The sequence below is a fragment of the Streptopelia decaocto genome, assembly GCF_964273445.1.
Source record: "Streptopelia decaocto genome assembly, chromosome: 1".
Taxonomy (NCBI): Eukaryota; Metazoa; Chordata; class Aves; order Columbiformes; family Columbidae; genus Streptopelia; species Streptopelia decaocto.
Genome location: NC_138663.1, coordinates 180015386 through 180039343, shown reverse-complemented (window position 1 = coordinate 180039343; position 23958 = coordinate 180015386). Strand labels below are relative to the sequence as shown.

At 40.8% G+C, this 23958-nt stretch overlaps 1 protein-coding gene across 8 annotated transcripts in view; it reads left to right on the top strand.

The window, feature by feature from the left end:
* Positions 1-23958, top strand: part of ENOX1 (ecto-NOX disulfide-thiol exchanger 1) — a 361050-nt gene that overhangs the window by 253482 nt on the left and 83610 nt on the right. For all 8 annotated transcript variants that reach the window (XM_082057097.1, XM_082057090.1, XM_082057091.1 and 5 more), the window contains 3 exons: positions 2417-2623; positions 10170-10403; positions 22691-22903. In XM_082057097.1, coding sequence (XP_081913223.1) covers positions 2417-2623; positions 10170-10403; positions 22691-22903 — 654 coding nt within the window. The remainder of the gene's footprint in view (positions 1-2416; positions 2624-10169; positions 10404-22690; positions 22904-23958) is intronic.

Genomic DNA, 23958 nt, shown 5'->3' with positions numbered 1-23958 from the left:
TTATTTTCCTAAATACACTGGATTAAATATTTTTTAGCTAATAAAAATCAAGTTTTTTGAGCAAAGTGTAGGCAGGTAGGTTAGCAGTTGGGCCTGATGATTTTATAGATCTTTTCCAACCTAAGTGATTCTATGATTCTGTGATTCTATGTTGTTTCCTTCTAAGGTCTATTCTGTGTGTAAAACATGGTATATCAGAGCATGTTTATTCACCTCTGTAAGGTCATATAAAACAACCTACACAACTTGTACAAAAAAAGAAAAATGATTACTTAAACAAAGCTAACAGAGCCTGAAGGTCTACACTTCTCATAGTAGAAATCTGTCTTTCCTTTAGATTAGAATGCCACAAAATATAATGCTTATATGGTGCTGATCATCTCTGTGCTCCCCTTGTGTTGAGGTTTGATTGCGGGGTGACAATAAAACCGTGGCAGGTGTATTGTTAACCCACTCTCCCCTCCCTTCCCCCTTCAGCCCTTCCCTCTCTCCCCTTCCCACTAAGGACAGGCGATCGGGAGGGGAAGAAGGACAGAGAGAAGAGAGTTGGAAAAATTAAAAATTTTTTACTAATGCTACTATTAAAAATAGAGAAAACAATACAAAATATACAAAACCAACCTTGAAAGTCCCGGCAACTACTCCAGCAGATGAAGGGCCGGCACCTGAATTCCTGGACTGGACTCTGCAGCCAACCGGAATTGGATTCAGTCTGTCACTAGGCCTCAGTTGACAGGGTCAACTCGCAAGGTCCTCTCCTAATGTCAGCCATAAGGAAAAAGGGATGAGATCCTTGTGATCTCCCACTTTTATATGAAGTATCATGTGAATGGGATGTAATACTTAGTTGGTCAGTTTTTGGTCACCTGTTTCTCATTGCCCCTTTCGCGGGATGTATATCCATCCTTATGAGTAACCTTGCGTACCATTGCTGTGTCTACTGAAACATGTATCTGGTTTTCATGAAAATGCAGCTAATAAGAAGGCTTTAGCGGACAGATAAATTTGCTAAAAGAGAACCTGATTTTTAACAAAACCAGGACACCTTCAGATGCCTGCAGTTAGATAGGACCAGTCTGGGCTCATGTCACTGAACACAGCACCTTGCACCAAAACATTGACTGAATCTGATCCCTTCTTGGGGGAGATGGAATGAAAGAGGGACTATGTCCCCCCTTTTGACATATTTTGGGGGGCAGCATGGCAGATGAGTTCCTTCTTATGTTTGAGATCAGGGACCAGACTTCCTTCTGCCCCTTCTGGGACGTTGTGCAAATGGAAGACTCTTCCCTCTGAGCCACCAGCTCAGGCACTAACTCTGATTTTGTGTATGTTAGCCCCAGGAGTTTAGTTTCAGAGCCCTCAGATCAGTGGCTTTCACTATCACTCTGATGACAAAAGAGAAAATTAAGGAAAAAGTCTAGTGCTCTGGATTTGCCGCAGATCATGGTTTATTCAAACTGGCTGTGTGTGTGAATATGTATATATATGTATATCTTAAGGTCATAACCCCATTTATTGTGTTAAAGGGCCAAAAAAACTGTTACATGAATCAGATTCCTTCTTAGATAACTACTGTTAGAGGAATGCTCTAGTAATCTACATATAAACAAGGTGAAGTGTTATGACAGAGTATATTTTTATACAGCCTTCAAAAATTTAATAGTTTTCATGATTTAAGTGTGAATATATTATATGCATATATATATTAAAATAACATTTCTAGCCACTCCATTTCATGAGCACTTGTAAACAGCGAGGTTATCCTTCCCTCGTTCTGGCATCTGCTCCATTATCTGGCAACAAGACAAAACAGATAACCAGTAGAGGATTTTCATCATGCTGTCACTTTGTTGTGTTTCCCACTTTGTTTTTCTGTTTGCTGCACTCTTGTACTCTGGCACAGAAATGAAATTATGCTAAGACCAGGGAAAGGTGTCCATCCAGCCCAAGCACCTGGGGTGTACGCAGCATGGGCTGGCTTGCAGAGGGCCCACACACTTGGCGAGTGTGGCGAGTAATGGGTATGAGCCAGAGATTATCCAGTTCAGTGCTTGAGATCTATGCTCAGGGTCAAATCAGTTGCAGAAGCTCCCTTGCTTTGAAACATAATATTTTCTATTTTTTGGTGTAGCAAAAAGAAAGAACCTTTTAGACTTTACCATTTGTCCTGGAAAACAACCCACTGTGGCAGGAATTAATCTCTAAAACGCCACCGAAAACTTGAAAAGGTTTAGATTCAAGTAATCAATTTTGGACAATCTCTGCAATGTTCAATTATTTTGCTTCTCCTTTTCTCCCACCTCCATACTATGTCAAATAACTGTTGCTGCCCAGAAGTGATTAGGGAAATGAATAGAGGCAATGGATCAAAAGACAAATTTTGTATTCCAATGTGATTTCTGTTTTGACTTAGATCTTCCACCACCTTCGACAAGAGAAAGACCTCCTGGGTGTAAAACAGTGTTTGTTGGAGGATTACCAGAAAATGCAACGGAGGAAATTATTCAGGAAGTCTTTGAGCAGTGTGGAGATATAACAGCAATTCGGAAAAGCAAGAAGAATTTTTGTCACATTCGTTTTGCAGAGGAGTTCATGGTTGATAAAGCCATTTACCTTTCTGGTACTTCACATTCTTTAATGGATTTTCCTTGCTTCTCATTTGTATTTTGTGATGCTAATGTTTGCTTATTTTCTTAGCTTTTATCTCAGCAAGTCTTTCTTGAGCTCAGTGGCTGTAGCTTGGAGTGGCAAGGGGCAACTCTGTATTTCTCTGTGTCTGCCAAGACTTGTGCGTGGTCTTGTGTGTTGCTTACCCTGGAGCAGTTTTCTGCCATCCCACAACAATGCAACAGATCCCAAAATTCACTACAGAACAGTCTTATTTTTGATTTACACAGGTTTATATAGTTTTGCTCACAGGTTATAGAAAGAGAAGGGCACTAGGCCAGGAACACTGCTGTTTTCCAGTGCCAATTTCTCTGATAGGCTGGCAATTTCATTGGCATATTTTTATAGATTTGCAGTGCAGCCTGAATAAAGTCTGCCTTTATGAGTACACGTATTCAGTTACCGCATGGGTTGGATTCCGAGCCCCATCTGTAGGCTATGTCTGTTGCCTCCCAGGACAATGAGAGCCACAGAAACTCAGGTGTAAAATTTCAGAATCTCTTTTATTTTCCAACAAAGAAACAAAATAATAATGATGATAATAATAATAAGACTCTAACTCACAGGGAAAAAAAAAAGAAAGAAGAAAAAAAAAAAAGAAAGAAGAAAAAAGAGGAAAACCAATCCTGCTTTCACATATCAGGCTTCAGCAACTGTCTGTGCCCTCTTAAGTTTACAGGCTCCTTCACATGAGGATTGCCTTCCTAACTGAGCTCTTCTTCACCTTTCTGAGCTGGATCCTGTCTCCTAGGGAGACTCGCAAGTGTTGTTTTGCCCCACATGGAAGGTATTATTAAATAAAGAAGGGCCAGGGACTGCTCCTTGGCCAAGACAAGCTGACACAGACTCGTTTACAGCCACCCACCCTGTGTAGGGTGACCTTGAAGGGACCCACTGGGCCCATCAAACATGGAGCCTGGGAGGCAGCTAATGGTTAGATATACCTTGTTTGAGCCCCCACCCTGGTCATCTTCTCTTTAGCAGTAAGGACATAACCTCAATGTCCTGTAGGTATCTATGGGAAGCTCACACAGGTAGAAACAAGTGGCCTCTCAAATTGCAGAAAGGAAGGAAGGAAAGGAAGGAAGGAAAGGAAGGAAGGAAGGAAGGAAGGAAGGAAGGAAGGAAGGAAGGAAGGAAGGAAGGAAGGAAGGAAGGAAGGAAGGAAGGAAGGAAGGAAGGAAGGAAGGAAGGAAGGAAGGAAGGAAGGAAGGAAGGAAGGAAGGAAGGAAGGAAAGGAAGGAAAGGAAAGGAAGGAAAGGAAAGGAAGGAAGGGAAGGAAGGAAGGAAGGGAAGGAAGGAAGGGAAGGAAGGAAAGGAAGGAAGGAAAGGAAGGAAAGGAAGGAAGGAAAGGAAGGAAGGAAGGAAGGAAGGAAGGAAGGAAGGAAGGAAGGAAGGAAGGAAGGAAGGAAGGAAGGAAGGAAGGAAGGAAGGAAGGAAGGAAGGAAGGAAGGAAAGGAAGGAAGGAAGGAAGGAAGGAAGGAAGGAAGGAAGGAAGGAAGGAAGGAAGGAAGGAAGGAAGGAAGGAAGGAAGGAAGGAAGGAAGGAAAAGAAAAAGAAAGAAAGAAAGATCTGAACTTTTGAAATATGTGGTCAGGAAAAACCTAGCTCTTTTGTTTCACAAATGGTTTTGTGTTTGGGTTTGTGGGGTGTATTTTCTGACTTGGCTGCTTGCTTTAACTATCTGTTTGAAGAGCTACAGAAAATTGTGAGTTTTATGAGGTCTATACAAAGATGGCTTTGAAATATTGCTGTATTTTCAGGTTTCTTCCAGATCTTCATTCCAGGCTGGTTTTTTAGTTTTTTCTTTTTTGTTTTTTCTTTTTGTTTTTGTTAATTTTCACTTCATTTCTTCTTCTGTCCTCATCCTCTCTTTCCGGTTTCCATCCTTTTCATCTATTTCTTTATTCACTTATTACTTCCATAATGCTGTAGTTCATTGGGACAGGTAACAGGCATCATAGTAGTAGGAAGCAGCTGCACATTCCCCAGCTTCCAACTTCTGTCTAAGGGGCCCACCTCCACAAGTAATGGAGCAGAGGAGGGGCACACTGGATGCAGTCAGAGCTGGTATTACTGTGTATGATGAACAAAACAGTGGCAAGAAGAGCAAAGAGAAGCTCAGAAACATACAGGCTGTCACCCTGGGCCAGAGCCAGTGTGCCTCTAGCTCAGTTTCCCACTTCTCAGCAGTTGACTGCACCCTTTTCTTCACTCCAAGACAACTTTTATTTTAATTTTATATGCCTTAAATCCTGGACGAGCAGATTTGATGATTAGAAGTCAAAAATTCTCTGTGCTGCCATGTGCCCTCATTCATAAAGCACCAGAGTATTCATTCAGGATAAGGGAAACAAGTAGAGATGGAGGTGGCAGATTCCCTTCCTCATCCTGAATTTTCTGCCAGTTTATTTTGAAGCTCCTGATCCATCTTTACTTCTTCCATTTCCTCACAGTCGCACGGCTGTCTATGCTTCCTCTTACCATCTGCCATCTTTTCTTCCACACCTTTTCTGTCTTTTAAAGCATTGTACTTAGTGTCTCTGACCAGATCAGGAAAAAGTAAAAAAAAAAAAAAAAAAAAAAAAACAAAAAAACCAAACAAACAGGAGAGCTGTTAGTGAGGAGGAAGAAAAACAGGGGCACACTGCAGCCAAGTTTCACTTCTTTTTACCACCAGCACTGGAATCTGCAGGTGGAAGAGGGAGCGCTGACTGTCCCCCACCACCGCAGGGCAAGGAGGTCTGACACTAGGCTGGGGCACGTTTTATTTGTGCTGAAATATTAGCACTTTTTGACCAGTCTTTATTCCATTCTCAAACACAATATATTCTAAAATGGTGGGGATAAAGGATATTATTAATTTATTTTCTTTTCCCCATTAGAGACAAAAGAGAGGTACCAACGGAATTTGTGGTCAATACAGTGTGCGTGTTATATTACAGAAAAGTTATGCCTTTGATATCTGCAATATAATGATAAATTTGTCTACCTAATCAGTTTTATCTGTCTACCCCATCTAATCTCATCAAACTTTGTATTTATCCCATGCTTATCATCAGAATAGTGCAAGTGATTACAAACCCAGCAAGTAGTTTAATCACTGATTTTTTTTTCTTTTCTATTCCCAAATAAACATGTATGAAAAGGAGACTGGGTAGAGATGGGTAGAAGACTATGATAAAAAAAGATGACTTGAGGAAGGGCAGCTTTCGTTTAGCCCTGAAAGTTACATATTGATCTCCTGAGAAAAAGACTTTCTAAAATCAACATACGAGCCCATGAGAAAGTCCTTTCTCCAAACTGTATGTACTTTACTCTCATAGCTGACAATTCAGTAGCTCCTGCAAATATTGATGACCCTCAACTTGGAAATATGAGACAAACAGGTGGCTTGAGATAGACCTCTTTATACCCCAAAAGCCTTTGTATGCATTTTTCCTGTGCTGATATTTTCCCCTGTGAGTTTCCATTTAGTACCATGCACTGGTTTTCTTTATGTTCTCAATAATCATCATCAACTCTCTGAGATCAACTATCGGCCAGTCCCCAATATAGCAACACTCAAAGGTAAGTCAAGCCATGGAGTTTTGACTAGACCTGTGATATGGAAATACTGTGTTTGATTTTTATTTAGCACCCTCATTAATTTTTCCTGTTGCTGTTCCTTTAAAGTGAGGATCTTGGCGAGTTCCCAAAGTCTTTTCCTCTGCCATTGTATATAAAACTGAAATTAAAAATGACAAGCCTGGCAGGCAGTCAGTGCTAGCTGCAGTCCTGAGCAAAGAGATGGGGAAAGGGCTCTGTGAGGGCAATTCATTGCCCATGCGTGAAGGGGAGGCAATGGCAGGTGGTTCTCTCATACATTTAAATACCCTTGAACATCAATAAGGAGACTGGGTACTGGAAAAGACCTATCCTCCGAGTGACCCTGCAGCTCAGAGTTGCCGACCCGAATGGTTGCTTGCGGATCCCACATACGAAATAGGACCTGCCAGTTGTGCACCCCTTGCTACACAGCATCTTGCTGGCTATTAACCCATCACAGAGTCTGTTCTTCACTGGCCAGCCCATTGGTCCTGTAGTGTCTGCAAAGCCTGATTTAGGAGGGTGCAAGAAGCCATGACAGGGATGTTTGCTTTTTTTGTTAGGGGAAAGATGCCCTGAGCAATCTGATCTGACTTTGAAGTTGGCCCTGCTCTAAGAGGGGGTTGTACTAGGTGACATGAAAGGTCTTTCCAGCCCAGGTTATTCTAGGTTTCCGTGCTGGTGGAAACCTCCTGGCTGGCTGGTCACCTTCAGTCTTAGGACTTAAACAAGAAGTGAGATATTTTCAGTGTGATTCATGGGCAATTTCAAAAATCTGTTAATTCAGAGACACTTAAACTGTTTACCTAAAGGGAACCACAAAGTTGGTGAAGGGTTTAGAGAGGAAGCTGTGTGAGGAGTGGCTAAAGTCACTTGGTTTGGTCAACCTGGAGAAGAAGAGGCTATGAAGAGACCTCATCACAGTCTACAGCTTCCTCACAAGGGGAGGAGGAGGGGCAGGTGCTGATCTCTTCTCTTTAATGACCAATGACAGAACCTGACGGAATGGCAGGAAGATGTGCCAGGGGAAGATTCAGATTGGACATTAGAAAAAGGTTCTTCCCCCAGAGGGTGGTGGACACTGGAACAGGCTCCCCAGGGAGGTGTCACAGCCCCAAGCCTGACAGTGTTCAAGAAGAGACTGGACAATGCCCTCAGACACATTGTGTGAACTGTAGGGTTGTCCTGTGCAGGCACAGGAGTTAGACTCGATGATCGTTGTGGGTCCCTTCCAACTCAGGACATTCTATGATTCTATGATTTGTCCAGTGCTACGAAGGGTTCTGGGTTTTGGACTGCAATTTTTTTTTTTTTTTTTCCATTATCCCTATTTACTTCAAAATGAGGGCCACTTTAGTAAAACTCAGCTTTGCCAGTGCACATGCAACCTGTTCTTTATTCAGTTTAAATGTGGCTTTGAGGTCCATGAGAGCCTTGCATCCTGCAGTGCTGCATTTCTCTGTCTGTCTGTGCCCAACGTGGTCATCAATGGAGGCAAAAGATGGGGGAGAGGAAGAGAAACTGTGTCTTCCTGGAAAGTACAGCCCAGCTGGGAGATCTAATTTTAGGTTCATGAGACCTGGCACCTTGGCAGTGTCCTTTCACATTGCTGATAATGGCATTTTGGCACAGAGCAATCACTATTTGAGGAACATAGCTGGTGAGTCGAGCTGGGAGGGGCCTAACATTTGTCACGGTTATCAGGGTAGTTGACACCTTTTGGCTGGCCCCTTTGTGCCTACACCTCTGTGGATAAAACCACATAATTACCCCCTCATTAGTTCAGGGCCCAGCTCTGAAAGGTCACTCACACTCTTTTTCTGCTGTGTCTCACTGAATATAGTGTATCTGCAATTCTTCCCTTCAACACCTTGTGACTAGAGCTAAGTATATGACTACAAATAGCTTTCAGGGGGAAAAAGTTGTGTTTCATCCCCTGTACAAGAGGAAGCAGAGCAAAATAGAGGGGCTTTAAAATAAACAATCCCCTCTTTTTCCTTTCTTGTAATACTCAGTCCTATTTTACCCCAAGCTTGTGAACCTTGGAGACCAGGTTTGGTAAGTTTCATGGAGATTTTTGATACTTTCTGGCTTTGAGGGACCTCATAAATGGTTAGCTTGAGTTTTCTCCTGGGTTTGGAGTCCTCGCTGGAAAATGAAAGTCGTACCACTTCCTTACTGACAGGCTACTTAGCTGAAGTCCACAGAAAGTCTGAAAGGAAAATGACAAATCAAAATGAACCTGGATTGTTTATTTTTTGGAAGAGCCACTACACGTGGATATTTAATGTCTTTGAAGCTGTTGTCTTATATTTGCTGTAGTACAGACAGTCCCTTGTATTCATGCAGCAGGATGTTTCTACAGCAGTAAAACAAACAGATCATACCTAGATACGCTTTTTTGCAAAGATGGTCCTAATTGACTACACAAGTTTAGCTTCGCTGTCCCTGGAGAGAGTTCAAAACTGAATTTTAACTGTGGTGACGAGGTACTGAAGCTCTTCAAACCACAGGCAAACCACAAAACTGATAGGTAGGTTCTCTTGACTTGCTATTAAAACCGGCAAACACCATTTTTCCTGCCACTTCAAACAGAAGTTTCCTGCCCCTGGAGTTCTTACGCAGTGGTTGCAGCAGTGTGTGTTTCTGAAGAGCCTTCTATATGCCAGCTCAGCACAAGGTTCATCTCTGCAGCATCCCATGATTTGAGAAATCTCTGCTGGGCTGCTCTGCTTCTGAGGCAACAGCGGCGGATTGGCACCAAGAAATTAGAGCTAGTCCTGTGCAGGCTGGTTAATTTTACCTGTATCTGAGGGCTCTGTTTGCAGCTTTCTGCATAGTGTTTTCTCACACTTTCTCTGAATCAGCATTTTAAAAGTTAGAGAAACTGCTCTGCGAGCATCTTTGGCCTTGGAAATAAAATTTGGAAAAGATAAGTGCCCAGTGTATGTTTTTCCACATTATGGTCGCAAAAAGCTCCTTTTATAGCTTTGGCAGGATTTGTTTCTCCTCTAACAGGAGTCAGGGGTTTTAGTTCAGAGCAGGGCCATGTTGTACTGCTGTGTAGCCCTGACAAAGCCTTTGCAGTCTTCTAGCTTTAGCTAGCCATACATTGACTCAATTATGAGTATGTAGAACATCTCTAAAGATGAGGCACAACAGGTTTCATTATTTGATCTGAAGGAGGTCTTACAAATGTCTAATACATCCATCCACACTTTTAAGATTACTTTAAAGAATGCTGAACTTAATTCATTTGTAGGTGGTTTATATTTGTTGCCAGAGTATTTCCAATAGGGAACTGGGAAGTAGTGTTTGCAACTGTAAAGCCTTAAAATTTGAGATCTAGCATCAATGCCACCACCCTCTTTGTGGCCCAGGAACTTATGTAGCACAATTTTCTAGTTTGTCTTTGGTCATGATTTTTATAAAATTCAGCCTTTCTCCATACTTCCAATTCCTTTGGCAGGATGGAGAAAACCACTAAACTGCACGTGAACTCAACAGGATCAGGGGAAGGCGGACTTTACATTCAGATCAAAAGAGGTCCTTTTTTAGTAATTGTTTTTTGTCTAGCTGGCCTTTGCATTTATTAAGCTTGGGAGTATCAGGTGGAAAAATTACACATTTTGAAGGACTGCTAAACAGACATGCAAATTCTGTTCATTTGGGTCAACTTTTTCAGCTCATCTACTGTGTTGGCAGGTGATGCAGAAGATTGTGAGGAAAAATGGGTGAATGGATATTTATTTTTCTGTGAAAGCACAACGATTGATAGATACTGGGTAGATATGTGGGAATCTGTTAATGTATATTTTTACTTAACTGTATTTGGGGTGGTGGTAAGGAAAAAAAAAAACAAAAACAAGCAAAGAAGTTCTGCAACAGTTAATTCTGCTTGTTGGTTACAGGTTACCGCATGAGATTAGGATCTAGCACAGACAAAAAGGATTCAGGTCGCCTTCATGTTGATTTTGCTCAGGCAAGAGATGACTTTTATGAATGGGAATGTAAACAAAGAATGCTGGCCAGAGAAGAACGCCACAGACGCAAAATGGAAGAAGACAGACTGCGCCCTCCTTCTCCTCCGGCAATAATGCATTATTCTGAACACGAAGCTGCTTTGTTGGCTGAAAAATTGAAAGGTAAGCAGCATTTGATGCTTTTCAGTGTATTATTCCTTAAAAGCAGGAGCCATTCAGAAGTCAGAGCAGGGGAGCGGATTTCCCTCCAATGTATTTCATCACTTGCCCTGTTAGCTTTCCACCATTCCTCTGCCATTTCTATGCCAATGGCGATGATACTCACCCAGCTGCTAGAAATGTATAACGTCTGTCCATCCACCTGTGCTTTAACAGCTAAAACGCAACCTTCAGAATACTTCAGTGGGTTTTTTTTCTACTCGTTTTCTGTCATCATCTACCTTAGAAACACTCTCATAATAAGACAACCTGTTAAAAGCATCCTTCATATTAAAGGCCTATTTTTAAATGTCTTTATTCCTTGACTACATGACATACATGCCACTGTCCCAACCCCTAGCATTTAAATTGCCCTCATGAACTACATTTCAATGTGCCCCTCTGACGCAGTGCTACACCTCCTCTCTCGCATGCACCACCCATTCTTTTATACCCTCTTTAGGGTTAGAATAACTTGTGCAAGATAATGTATTATGGCATGTGTTTGCTTGCTTGCTTATTTTTTTTCTAGGCTTGCTTAACGAGTTCATGTTTTTCAATGGTGCAGCTAGAAGATTCCCATCTTTAATAGTTAATGTAGAAAGTGAGAAGCAAAGAAATAAAATTATTCATGTTAAATAATTTTTTAAAAAATGATCAAACAAGCAACTCTTCATACCCCTTAGAGTTGTATTTATTTTCACAAAGTGTTTAGCAATTGTGTTTGGCACTCTTTCCCCACGTGGTGGCCAAGCATGTTTCTTTACTGTGTGCCAGGTCACAAGAAACTGTGATTCTTGCCACTGTTTCAGAATCATCCAGATTAGACTTAGGCTATCTAGCTGTCAACACAACAGCCTCTGTTCTAACTATGAAACTTGTTTAGGAAGCCAGAGAAGGACAGTGCAAAGTGTTGCATCCTTGGAGCATGGAGCAGAGATGCACCCTACTGTCTCTCTGAGTACTGCATTGCTCACCATTAGTTGTTACTGCTACGTCGCTCTGTCGCTGGTTTTGCGGACTGATATTATCACCACATACAGTCCTCTGGTAAATAACTCATTAAGTAACTGGGAAGTGTGTAAAATAACCCAGGTAGATTGAAAACCAGGAGAAAAGGAGGAAAGAGGACCAACTATAAGAATATTTAATTCTTACCTAGCTTCCAGTCCAGCTTCTCTAGAGGTTATACAATACAATACAGAGTTTTAGAGCCATCTGTTCCCAGAATCTGTTTTGAATTGAGTATTTTAGGAGTTGATCTTTTATAAGGAAGTTTTTCTTTATGTAGTAAGGCCTAGAGGTTTCCTGAACTAAGCCAGACAATGTGAGAAGTCTGGACAATTTCTTCCGTATGGCTAGCCATTGCTTGGAGCAACTGAATGTGGGTTTTTGCAAGATGTTTAAGAAGTCTATGTTAGCAGGGGTTTTCTTTTCATTCTGGGAAGTTTCCATAGTTAATCAACACTTATTCCAGACATTTAGATCTTTAGTTATTCTGAGGGACATTTGACCAGTGCTTGGCATATAAGCACAAGTTTAATATAGAAATATTTTGAGCACGATGTAGACCAACACCATGTACATGATGGTTTCTCTGTAAATAAATAAAAAAAATTAGAAACATACAGAATTAAATATAAGAAATTAAGAAAACAAAATGGTAATTTTATTTTTTATTGGTTAAAAAATCACTAAAATCCAGCAAAAGAACATATTTCAGTTTTTAAAACTTTGCTGATTAACCATTTCCTTGTAGCGAGATTAATGGCACCAGCCCTGGATCTGTCTAGATTGTTGCAGATGGAGAATGCAAAGCCACATTTATTCTCACTGTTCATGAGTTATCTCCTGTAGTCTAGAAAGCAGAGGTGTGGTTCAGGCATTACACTGGTCTACTTTACTTTTCCTATAGCATCGTAGCCAGTATCTATAAGGCAGCGTGATGGAATATTAGGGCTCCCCATGGGCAACATGGATTCACCATATGAGCCCTTTGTGTCTTCCTAAAAAAGAAAGTAAAACAACACTAAAGAAACTTCTTTAACTCTGGCAAAGGGCCGTTTATCCCACCATACCCTGTCAATTTAAATGTGGACTTCAGTGAAGCTAACAGAAGTTACATATATGTACACACACATGCACACACACATCTGTAGAGGGAGGGAGGAAGGGAGGGAGGGAGGCAGATAGATAGATAGATAGATAGAAAGAAAGAAAGAAAGAAAGAAAGAAAGAAAGAAAGAAAGAAAGAAAGAAAGAAAGAAAAACTTTGTGTCAAAATCTCAGACCTCTGGATATCACCAGATTTGTGTTGCCTGGACATTTCATCCTAAAGAAAAGAAGGATCAAAATGTGTCTGCTGTTGGCATGATTTACCTTGAAAGACTGGGTTTTGAGCATATGCTTTGCAGTCATTTTCTTAAGGAAAGTTATGACCTCCCCATGGTACCAACTTCAGGACACTCCTGAGCTCTGTTGCCAGCCCATGAGACAGAGTTGCAGGTGCCCAACAAGCAGGTTTCAGCTCCTGCAGTGCCTCCAAAAGTTCACTGAGCAACACTAGCTGAAAAGCAAGCCAAAATAGCTAAACATCTGTCATCCCAAGATACTGCTTTGCAATCACAGATGTAGACAACTTGGTCTGAATCCAAGCAACTTTTATTGTTAAGATAACCTTGGAAATTCCTGACAGCAAGGAAACCTGACGGTGAGCAGAGATGAACTAGGTTCATGAGCCAATCCCCTGTTGTGGTCTAGATATTTATTGAGTCTATAACAGAGGTGGCAATATCTTTTTTCACCTTGTGCAAACTGCAGTGTAAGACTTAAAGAAATCATTGGTTTTGTGTACCAGACTTAGCTGGAAAGTCTCACCTCAGTGTTGTTGGCATGTTCCTTGTCCTCTCATGTGCTGAAGTCACCTGGTACAGCAGTAGCTGCTGTAGAGAAGAGTGGGTGAGAGAGCATAGATGATCTCTTGTGCCAGTTGGACATGAAAGTCCATTATAAAATTTCAGCCAGATAGTCTCTACGGGTATAGAGCTTCATAGAAAAAAGGAAGGTGTTTCTCAAAATGCACTGCCTGGTGACTGGGGTTGGGAACTCACTGCATATGAGGCCTTGCATACCTGCAAAAGCATGAGGGTTGATGACTTGCTCTCCATTCCCTGCTCTCTGTGGACTATCCCAAATGCCTTCATATCTGCAAAGAACTTGATCTGAACACTTGGTTATTGCAGAAATAGGGGAAACTGTGGACCAGTGAAATTTTTCACCACTTTCTAATTTAGATTGTGGCAGACAGGTGCTCATTTATGGGTATCTTTTCCTTTTCTGTTTCTTTCTCCTTCTCAGTCTCGTAGAATCACAGACTCATTTCAGTTGGAAGACACCCTCAGGATCACCGACTCCAAACACAGCCTAACTCCAGCAATAAACCATGTCCCTAAGAACCTTGTCTAAATGTCTTTTAAACATCTCCAGGGATGGTGACTCCACCACTTCCCTGGGCAGCCTGTTCCAATGCCTGACAGCCTTCTCCTTCTCCTTCTCCTTCTCCTTCTCCTTCTCCTTCTCCTTCTCCTTCTCCTTCTCCTTCTCCTTCTCCTTCTCCTTCTCCTTCTCCTTCTCCTACTCCTTCTCCTTCTCCTTCTCCTTCTCCTTCTCCTTCTCCTTCTCCTTCTCCTTCTCTTCCTTCTCCTTCTCCTTCTTTCTCCTTCTCCTTCTCCCTATCCTTTTTTCCTCCATTAATATCTTTGGGGTCCTGCAAATGAAATCCTTCATGTCTTTTTTCCCTGTTGGCTGTGTAGACCTTTTTTTTTCTGCACCTTTTGTTTTCTTAGCCAAGAGAGTACTCACTTTATTTTCTCCATGTGCTGTGATGTTGTTCCTCTCCCTGTTCAGCTATTGTGCTTTGTTATTGCTGCTTTTCACTCTGTGGCAGTGACATATTGCCAGTATCTTGGTGTAGGTCTCATGGATTTGAGCCTGTAGCTCAGAGACAAGCCTATACTACCGACTATCATTGATTAAACATTTGCCCTGTGTTGTTAATTTGCTAGTGATTTTCTCTGCTGGTCACAGTCAGAGCCAAAAGGAGGAGAAGCCAAGGAGATGATAGTTCATAAAAAGGGAGATTTCCTGTATTGGAAAGATGACTTGTCACAAAATAATTGATTTAATTTTTTTTTTCTGACACTCCCATGCACTACCATGAGAAAGTCCCATTCTTCATGGCTCCCACATATGGAAGGCAGAAGGGACCTGAGCCTGGATTATCAGAATGAAATTAGTTCCAGCATTCAGATTCAGTGGGTAAAATAGGGAAGAACATGAGCTCCTTCTCATACCAGGGCTATACTGATCAGTTTTAGGTTTCTACTACACATTCTAGGTTTGCAGGCTGGTTGGGAAAATAAAACCACTGTTTAATTTTGCATGACAAGTTATTTTTGTTTGGGTTTTCTTTTTTGACCTTCCAAACCACTAAAGTAGGTTTGAAGGGGAAAAGAGAAATAAGAATTTGGCACCATTTCTTTCAAGCGGTAAAAATTCACTTTTTCAAAAGGTACTCTTCACATCTACTTTTTGATCCAAATATTCCAAAATTTGTAATAACGTTGCGCATAGTTTCATCAAACCATTGTCTGATTGCCATGGAATAAGATAAGAGCTAAGCATAACTCAGGTTAATGAAACTTCTGGCCTCCTTTCTGACGTCCTCCTGCCTTAGGTAAAAATCTGTGTTTCCTCAAGAAATATCTCAAGAAATTCATAGATGTTAGTTCTGGGTAACCAAGGTCTCTTATAATGTGTAAATGTGAATTGCCACACCAAGGTCTCTTACAAGTGTAAATGTGAATTGCCTTGTTAGAAAGCCTTTGAGAACAGTTCTGAGTTCTTGTTCTGACAAAACCAGCAGAATATTGTGTCTTCTGCTATTACCTTATAAAAAAGTGGCCTTTTTGTATGCTGGTTCATTGCAGCACTTAGTTTGTTACGTGTCTTTGAGATTTTAGTTCCTTAGTATCAAATCAGATGCGCTGTTACTGCACAGTGAGATGTGTCAGTAGGTATTTAGGATCAAATTTGCATACTCTGACATCTGTTTTCCTGGGTGCTTTATAGATGTTTGAGTAATGTGGTACCCAGAACATCACACAACTGGAGATGGACTGAACATTTTATCCTAAAGTGGAACGCTGCTCTGTCAGGTGCATTGGAACAAAACATTTTAATCTGCGTGCTTATGACATTTGTGTTTCAAAGCAGAATTTCAAACATTATAGTATACTAAATTCAAGCGTATCTGTACCTAATGGTATCATCTTCAGAAATCACTTCTTGGAAATAAGCTCCTTTTTAAAATACTACATCTGTCTTATTTGCTGCAGGTAGTCACATAGTTCCACCACCTAACAAAGACATCTCTTCACATCTGATTATCTGCTTTTTAAATATTTTGAGCAAAGGAGACATAAATATCTGCAAGTTATATACAATACCCTGGAATTTACCTCGCTTTAAAATACAGTGCTCCTTTATGAGCACAGGAAAGTTATTCATGTGGCTTTTCATTTTAAAAAAATATAATTTGAAAAACTGAGAAACTGCTTCTTTGCCAGGCACTGTATTATCCCCTGAAGAGAAAACAGATTGGAAATTTAAATAAATAGATGGCAGTTACAGTAGAATGAACTATACCGGGGATGCATCTTGTGCAAGACTCAGGTAACATCAAGCCTGATAATGTCAACCCTTGCACATCATTTGAAATATAAACAACATTTAATTGCTTGGGAAACAGGATCTTTCACTGACAAGAAAACCACGCTGTTTTCATTATCACTCTGTACTTGAGAGCCTGACTTGTGGAGTGCTGCAGAAGTGGTGCAGAGAGGCAAGTCTCACACAGAAAGGATCGAATTCAGGGCAGGGCTACGTCAGAAGGGAAGGTAAAGCCGAGATCCTCCGAAAAAATCCAATGAACGCCAGATTTAATATCCGCTGAAATACTCCAGACCCTTTTTTTTTAGCGTAATCTTTTTTTAGTACGAGTATATCAAGACAGAGCCCTACCTCAGACATGTTTCGACGCTTGAGTTTCAAATCTGTTCACTCACCCTTCACATTTTTAGATCGTCATTTTCTCCTTCCTTCTTCCATATGCTCCTGACATCTGCCGTGACACAATACATCTGGCTCCGAGGGCCTCGCTTGGGGGCTGTGAGCAGCCACAGTGTGAGGGCGCTTCTGTCTGCTGGCAGGGGAGCGCAAGGTGGGTTCAGCTATCGGCAGCCTGGTGACCCAATTCCCTGGGCACCTTCCTCCGAAAACCTACAAGAAGTACACTTGCTATTCAGTGTATTACTAAAAGTTTTCTCCCTCACCTAATCTGTATTGTATCAATGCAAATTTTAAGGTTTTTAATATAAACCCTCTTGATTAAATGCACCACACTGCAAAATGACTCAAGTTAATTACTATGAACTGGGAAATAGCAGCTCGCCTATGTGAAAGTTTGTGGTGTGATTTTGAGAAATAGGGAGGAAACTCAATACCTTCATAATTACTTTTTATTGGAAATAATGGCATCGGCAGGATAAGATAATGGATTTCTATGTCTCATATGAAACACCCACCTCTGGAAGAATCTTGCATGATTTCATTTGGAAGAAAGAGTTTGATGATACAGGTGGGAGAGAGTACCTTTTAAGGTATCCTTTTAGTGTATGCATATTTTTATCAAATCTAGTTCCAGTTAGTCATTTATTACATAACTGGAAAAGTTTCTTGGTTATAGCATACAGCTAAGGTTTTTTTAAGAAACAGTAAAGTGGATATTAATCATTCTTTAAAAGAACCCTTTGGCAGTAAGAATTTGTATTCCTTGATTCTCACTTATTATGCAGTGCCATTGGGTTAAAAATGTTATTAATCCCAAAAGTACTAGACTGATGTGTGTGTTGCACAGCACAATTATATAAGGTATTTGAGCAGGGGAAAAAAAGAAGGTGAGGGTAGTAGACTGGAGAGTTGTGTTTCTAGGTCAGTGGCAGACACTCTGTGCAGGAGAAGCTTTTAAGCCAAGAGAAAAATAGGTCGTCATTGTGGCACCAAAAGTAGCGTGTGATGGGAAGCAAATTGTTCCTGATGCACAGGGGAGCTGGGCTGAACCTGCTGTTGAGAGAGGTTAGCAAACCTTTTCCCTGACCTGATTCACCCACAGCAGTCACCCACTGTGGTTTATTATTTTTCTTGTTGAATTCAGACTTGGCAGTTTAGAAATCTTAGTTATAGTCTGATAAATTATCGAATCAGAAGTGAGATGAACAGTAACCTTGGCCATACATCTGCCCCTGGCTGCAGTTACATGGAGCGAAGAAGTTTGCATCCTGAAGTGGTCTCTTCCACTTTCCTGGAGTAACTGGACCAGGCCCAGTTTGACAAACTGGAACTGAGGTGCGATGAGACAAGCAGCTGCAGGCAGACCTGAGGGCATGGGACATCTTCCTATGGCACATCTACAGCTGCCAGAGGACAGGCTGTCAATCAGAGGCAAACAGATAGGACATATCCCATGACTCTTTTCCCCTCACTATATGCCCTGCAGCACATTCTCAGTGCTCACAAGAATACCTTCAAGGGGTGTTTGTCAACTGGATTTTTACTGGCCAGGGCAGAGCTTAGCATAAGGGCACAGCTGCTCCTTCCCATCTTACAGAAGGACCAGAGAAAAATGAGATCATTAATGCAACCCAAAATATACCCAACCAGCACAGGAACTTTCTAGCTGTAGTCATTAGGATTAAGAACAGCTCTGTCTTTTCAGCATCTCCTTGCAAGTCGAGAAAATTGCATTAGGGGAGAAAGATTAGGGACAAGGAACAGTATGTGCTGACTCTGGACAACACCATGGCCTGTAGGACAACACAAAGGATTGCTGTGATTTAGACAGGCTCCAAGTGTTGCACCAATTACATCAGATAATTTTCGAACTTCTTCCCAGGGTTGGGAAGATACTAACAAGGCTAAAAGCAACTGTAGCTCAGTGTTTGATCTTGTCCTAGCTAGAAGTCCAGCAAACAATGTCAATCACGAAATACAGAAATATAAAATTAGCTATACTTGAAATATGGCTATAAATGTAAATATAATAGTCTGTTTGGATGCCTGGCTTCAGAGTGATGCATTAATCTATCTCCTTTCTAATGTCTAAGGTCTTAGACACTGTCATCCAAGTTGTTGAAAGCACCTTGTGGAGAAACAAATAGTTACAATGTTTCAGATTGCTCTGAGCTGAGTTCTGCACTGTGTTACAGCAGGGAAACTCCATAAACTGAGAGTAAAATCTCTTGTTTCTGGCACTTTTTCCCAGTATCCCACTTTGTAGCAGCTCTTGTCATAGCTTTTTCTATTTAAAAGTTTATGCCAGTTGGAGTTGCTTAAAGGTGGTCAAATTACAAGCAGAAAAATGCAAAACATTTGTCAACAATTATTCCTTTTTTTTTCATAGAAATATCCCTGTTAACAATTTCCCAGACAGCCCTAGGGATGCATTTTCTTTTCTTTATATTTCATTTCATCTAAGTTGTGAGCTAGGATTTAAGTGCCAAATATCTTCAGTTGATATAGGAGAAATTTGAAATATCTCTAGAGGCCTGTAGCAACACATGGAAATCAGTATCGACAGATACACAGCAAGCCATCCCCAGAAGATGGGTAATGTTAAAATGACGTAATGTGCCTCAGAGCTTGTAGTATTCCTGAGAACCAGACACGGGTACACAAAGATTGGGTAGGTGTTCTGTAACTGGTGCACTTGTGTAATGGTTGGGATTTCTCTGACCAAATGTAGACATCTGTTGCAGAGATGTCTCTATATCGAGCAGGTCATCCCAGGCTCCCTGATGCAGGCACTTCTGGGGCACGGTTCACCTCAAATACACAGCTAAAATAGGAAAGACAAAGCCTGTCTGACTGGTGTCCATCTCTTTCCATTGACTGTACCAGGACCCTGGGGTTACTAAATCAGATATTGACATAAAGGAGATGGATCCTAAATTATTTGCTTAAAACATGTTGTAACTTAGAGGAGAAAAAACTTTACGTGTGAGAAATAATATTCTGCATGCTCATTTTAAAAGAACAATTACATATGGGAGCATGTCTTATATAAAGGAATTTATTTTAAGAGTGTGCTTTTAAACAGTGTATATTTATGTGCATTCTACCACAAGGGAATAATTTTAAACAGAATTAGGAGTTTTGTTTTACTTTTTAATGAATGACTGCAATCATAAGTCAGTTCATGCTCTGCTTAAATTAGATTCCATTGCTGCATTTCTCCTACTGTTTATCTACTAAATCAAAAATAAATGAACGATCCCATATAGAAATCTGATTTTCTAAGTGAACCTCTGATTGCCCAGAAAGAGTCACTGCATTCTGGATAAAGAATATTAATTCACAGTGAATGACCTTATGCCAGTCATTGAGTAGCCAGCTCAAGAACAGAAAAGTTAGAAATGAAGGTGAAATAAGGAAATTTTAAAACTGTAGAGAAAAGATTTTATTTACTGATGTGCTCCTGATGTGCATATATTACCCTCTAGCATTTTTTAATGTATCTTCTAATTATGTAATCAATGAAGATGTTGATGTTTACCAATGAAAGTATTTTTTCCTGCTGGTACAGAGCCATGAATTAACTATAACAGGCCCACAGACCTCTGCAGCTCCCTGGCAGTGTAGTATGTTGAAAGAAGGTTTTCAACATGTCCTTCTAAACGAGTTGAATCTACGTGACAGAAGAACAGTATGTTTACGAACATCCCTCACAGACACCAACTGTGCCTGATAAAAATAAAAAGGAGGGGTATTTTTGTTTTGTATAGCCTCTATAACAAAACAACATAAGTCTGTGTACTGGGAAGACGTTAAAGCAAGAGAAAGAGAGAATGGTTCTGTGCGACTGATTTACCTCATGCACCTCCATGAAGCATTTTTGCTCAGTTCTGCACACAGTTTCTTCACAGATCATGGTGTACCTCTTCAGACATGCTTCTGTGTATCATTTCTCCCAACTTTGCTGTTCATGTCTTGACCTAGATTGAATGGGATAATTTACTCTAAATGATACTTCAGTGTTGGGTGATAAATTATGTGTGATGATATAGATAATGATGTCTACAGGAAAAAAGAGGAACATTCAACTGTAGTTACTCTCTACTCACAATCAGCCATATCATTGGTGTTAACAGGACGGTGCCATCTGCAGGGTGACTTGACTGTACAGACCTTGGAAATTGCATGCTAACATTGCCAGAAGCCATTACAGGTTATTCTTATTGACTACTGTAATTATAATAAGCGTTACATTCCAGGGATGATTTCTTGGCTGTATTGGATCCGTGACATCCAGCTCCCATGTATTTCGCAGGCTGAAGATTTTACCCAAGCCTGGAAAACTTTATCCTGGTGGTTTCTTTCAATTAAGATGCTTTGCACAACCCTGGTTTACATTTGGCTTTTCTGAGGCCCATATTCAGCCAACCTCACTCATCAGAGCCACTTAATACATACCTGCCGCCTATATATCCAGTAAAGCTAGGACACAGAGTCTAATGTAAGAGGACAAAATGGAAAAAAAATATGCCTGACTGATTCTTCCTCCCCAGAGACAATTACTTAATGGATAATGATGAATCATATGTTAATGTGAAGTCACACAGATACATCATCATACAAAGGGACGGTGTTATGATGCTCTTATTTTGCAAATTTTTTCTGGGATCTTGCGTGATGTCTGTCCAGTTGCAGAGTGCAAATCCTATTACTGTAGCTGAAAGCATGTTTCAGTTAATAAGATGCTAAAGATCAGACAATGTAAAATCTATTCTGGCAGGCTATGGGCACAGAACATGTTACTTGTCCTGTCTGTACTTTAGACTCCTCACCTTTTAGGAAAGTGATTAGTGATTCAGAATAAAAGCCTAAATCATCACGTAAGTATTAGTATTTCATTATTCTTTGCACAGGGAAAGCAGAGTCTTACAAACTATACCCCACATTTCTGTATCCTGTAACACAGTTGGTTGGGTTTAATATTCTCCAATTTTCATTTTAAGTGTCTTTTTGTTATAACTATACTACTTCTCCCACCATAACTGCATACCTTTTCCTGTAGAAAGGTAAACCCACCATCTAAAATACATATACAGAGATCTAACCAACAAGGACTAGATGAGATGTTTAAAGTGATTTGTTAGGAAATTTTATAGAATAAAATCCTGGGAAAAAAATGAGATAGAATTGCACAAAAATGGTTCAACAGGAAGACACTCTGTTGTAATAACATTTTCTTGCAGCTCAGCCTAAATGGGACTTAGAAATAAATGTGTCCTCTTAATCCTGATGAAGCCAGAAGTGTAATGGATGCTGCACTAAGAGTCTTCTGAGGAAGCTGAGAGCACGGTCTGAGGAAAGAAGATTACTTGTGGAAGCAGTGCACAAAATCTAACCACCAGTTTTGGTGGTCTTTCTGCAGAGGAATATAACTTTATTTACCTGAGTGGTAAACATAAAGCTGTAATCCAGGTGTTTAACTGGATTTCTCTGGGCTCTGTAAAAAGAAAAAAAAAAAAAAAAAAGCACAGACAAGTGCAAAATACAAAATGAACACAGATACTTCATACATCTGTTCAAAGCAGTTCCTTGTAATTAATCAGTGCTTTAAGGAGAAATTGTTCAGCCTTGTCATTGTTCATTAATTAAGAATGTGACGTTAGTGAAATCTGTTGACAAAATACGGCTGAGCCCAAGCTCCAAGACTGAGCTTTTGGCTGAGCAGATTAACGTGTATACATTTCATTTCCTCAGTGGGTCCAGTAACACAGAGGTCTCCTCAACCCTGCTGTGAGGTCATTCCATATCACTGAATGGCTTAAGGGAGACACTGTGAAAGCAAGGAATCAGGCCACAAGGAAAGGGGGTGGGGAGGAGGGGTGCTTTTTGTTGTGAAAAAGCTATTAAAATAAACAGAAGACAAGTCATGAAGGAAGATTTATGTAGCTTCACGTAGAAGTATTGGCTTCTTACATGTCATAGAAGAAAGGATCCAAAAGTTGCCCAAAATGAAATACTGCAAGAAGGATTTATGGTGATTTTAATGTGACATGGAGCAGAAAATGTGTTCTTGGCAGGATATTTATGCCAGCAATTTAAAACCTGTGCTTTGATTGTTCTAGATGATAGCAAGTTTTCAGAGGCCATCACAGTGCTGCTTACCTGGATTGAGCGAGGCGAGGTGAATCGTCGCTCCGCAAACCAGTTTTATTCGATGGTGCAGTCGGCCAACAGCCACGTCCGCCGGCTCATGAACGAGAAGGCCGCTCACGAGCAAGAAATGGAGCAAGCCAAGGAGACTTTCAAAAATGCCTTAACGGGGATCCTCACTCAATGTAAGTAACTCCCTTTTTGTCCAGTGTTGTTGTAGTGATGGTGGTGGTGGTGGTAGTGGTTTTTTATCATTTTGTTTGTTTGGGGGTAAGTAGTTGCAATGCAGTCATATTTTACTTCACATCCTATTCCATACTCTATGGCAATTTGGAGGAACAAGGACCATTCCTAAGAGCTTATTTCTCAAGGTGAGCAAAGTTTCGGTAGTTCTTTTATTAATAGATGAAGACATGCTCTAGGCATAATGTCTACTGTTGCGTAGACGTAACGCTTCAGGAACATACCAGACAGAAGCATCCCTGTTCTGAGCAAAGACCATACTTTTGTGTAGGGAAGTGATATGTACCCTGTGCATTGCAGCTAGTTAACTAGGCCAATTACAGAATAGAGGACAATTAGGTTATATTTTTAGCCTGAGTGTAGGTAAAAGGAAGTAGGATTCAGCAACTTCTAGACATGTATTCACAGCGTACAGGCCACCCCCACAGTAGAATATGCTGTACTGCTGCTGGCATCAGGACTGCTGGGCTGCTACAATGCCAGTATTAATTTGGCTGATAAATTGCCTTAAATATTTAGTGCTGGCAGCTATTTCTTAGTTCAGAAATATAATAAATGAAGTTACCTTAATGAGTTTCCCTCATGAAACAATTATTGGGATACTCGTCTAGAAATGTTCTTCAAAGAGAAAGGGAGAGGAGTGGAGAGGAGTGGAGAGGAGCGGAGAGGAGCGGAGAAGAAGAGAAAGAGGAGAGGAGAGGAGAGGAGAGGAGAGGAGAGGAGAGGAGAGGAGAGGAGAGGAGAGGAGAGGAGAGGAGAGGAGAGGAGAGGAGAGGAGAGGAGAGGAGAGGAGAGGAGAGGAGAGGAGAGGAGAGGAGAGGAGAGGAGAGGAGAGGAGAGGAGAGGAGAGGAGAGAAGAGAAGAGAAGAGAAGAGAAGAGAAGAGAAGAGAAGAGAAGAGAAGAGAAGAGAAGAGAAGAGAAGAGAAGAGAAGAGAAGAGAAGAGAAGAGAAGAGAAGAGAAGAGAAGAGAAGAGAAGAGAAGAGAAGAGAAGAGAA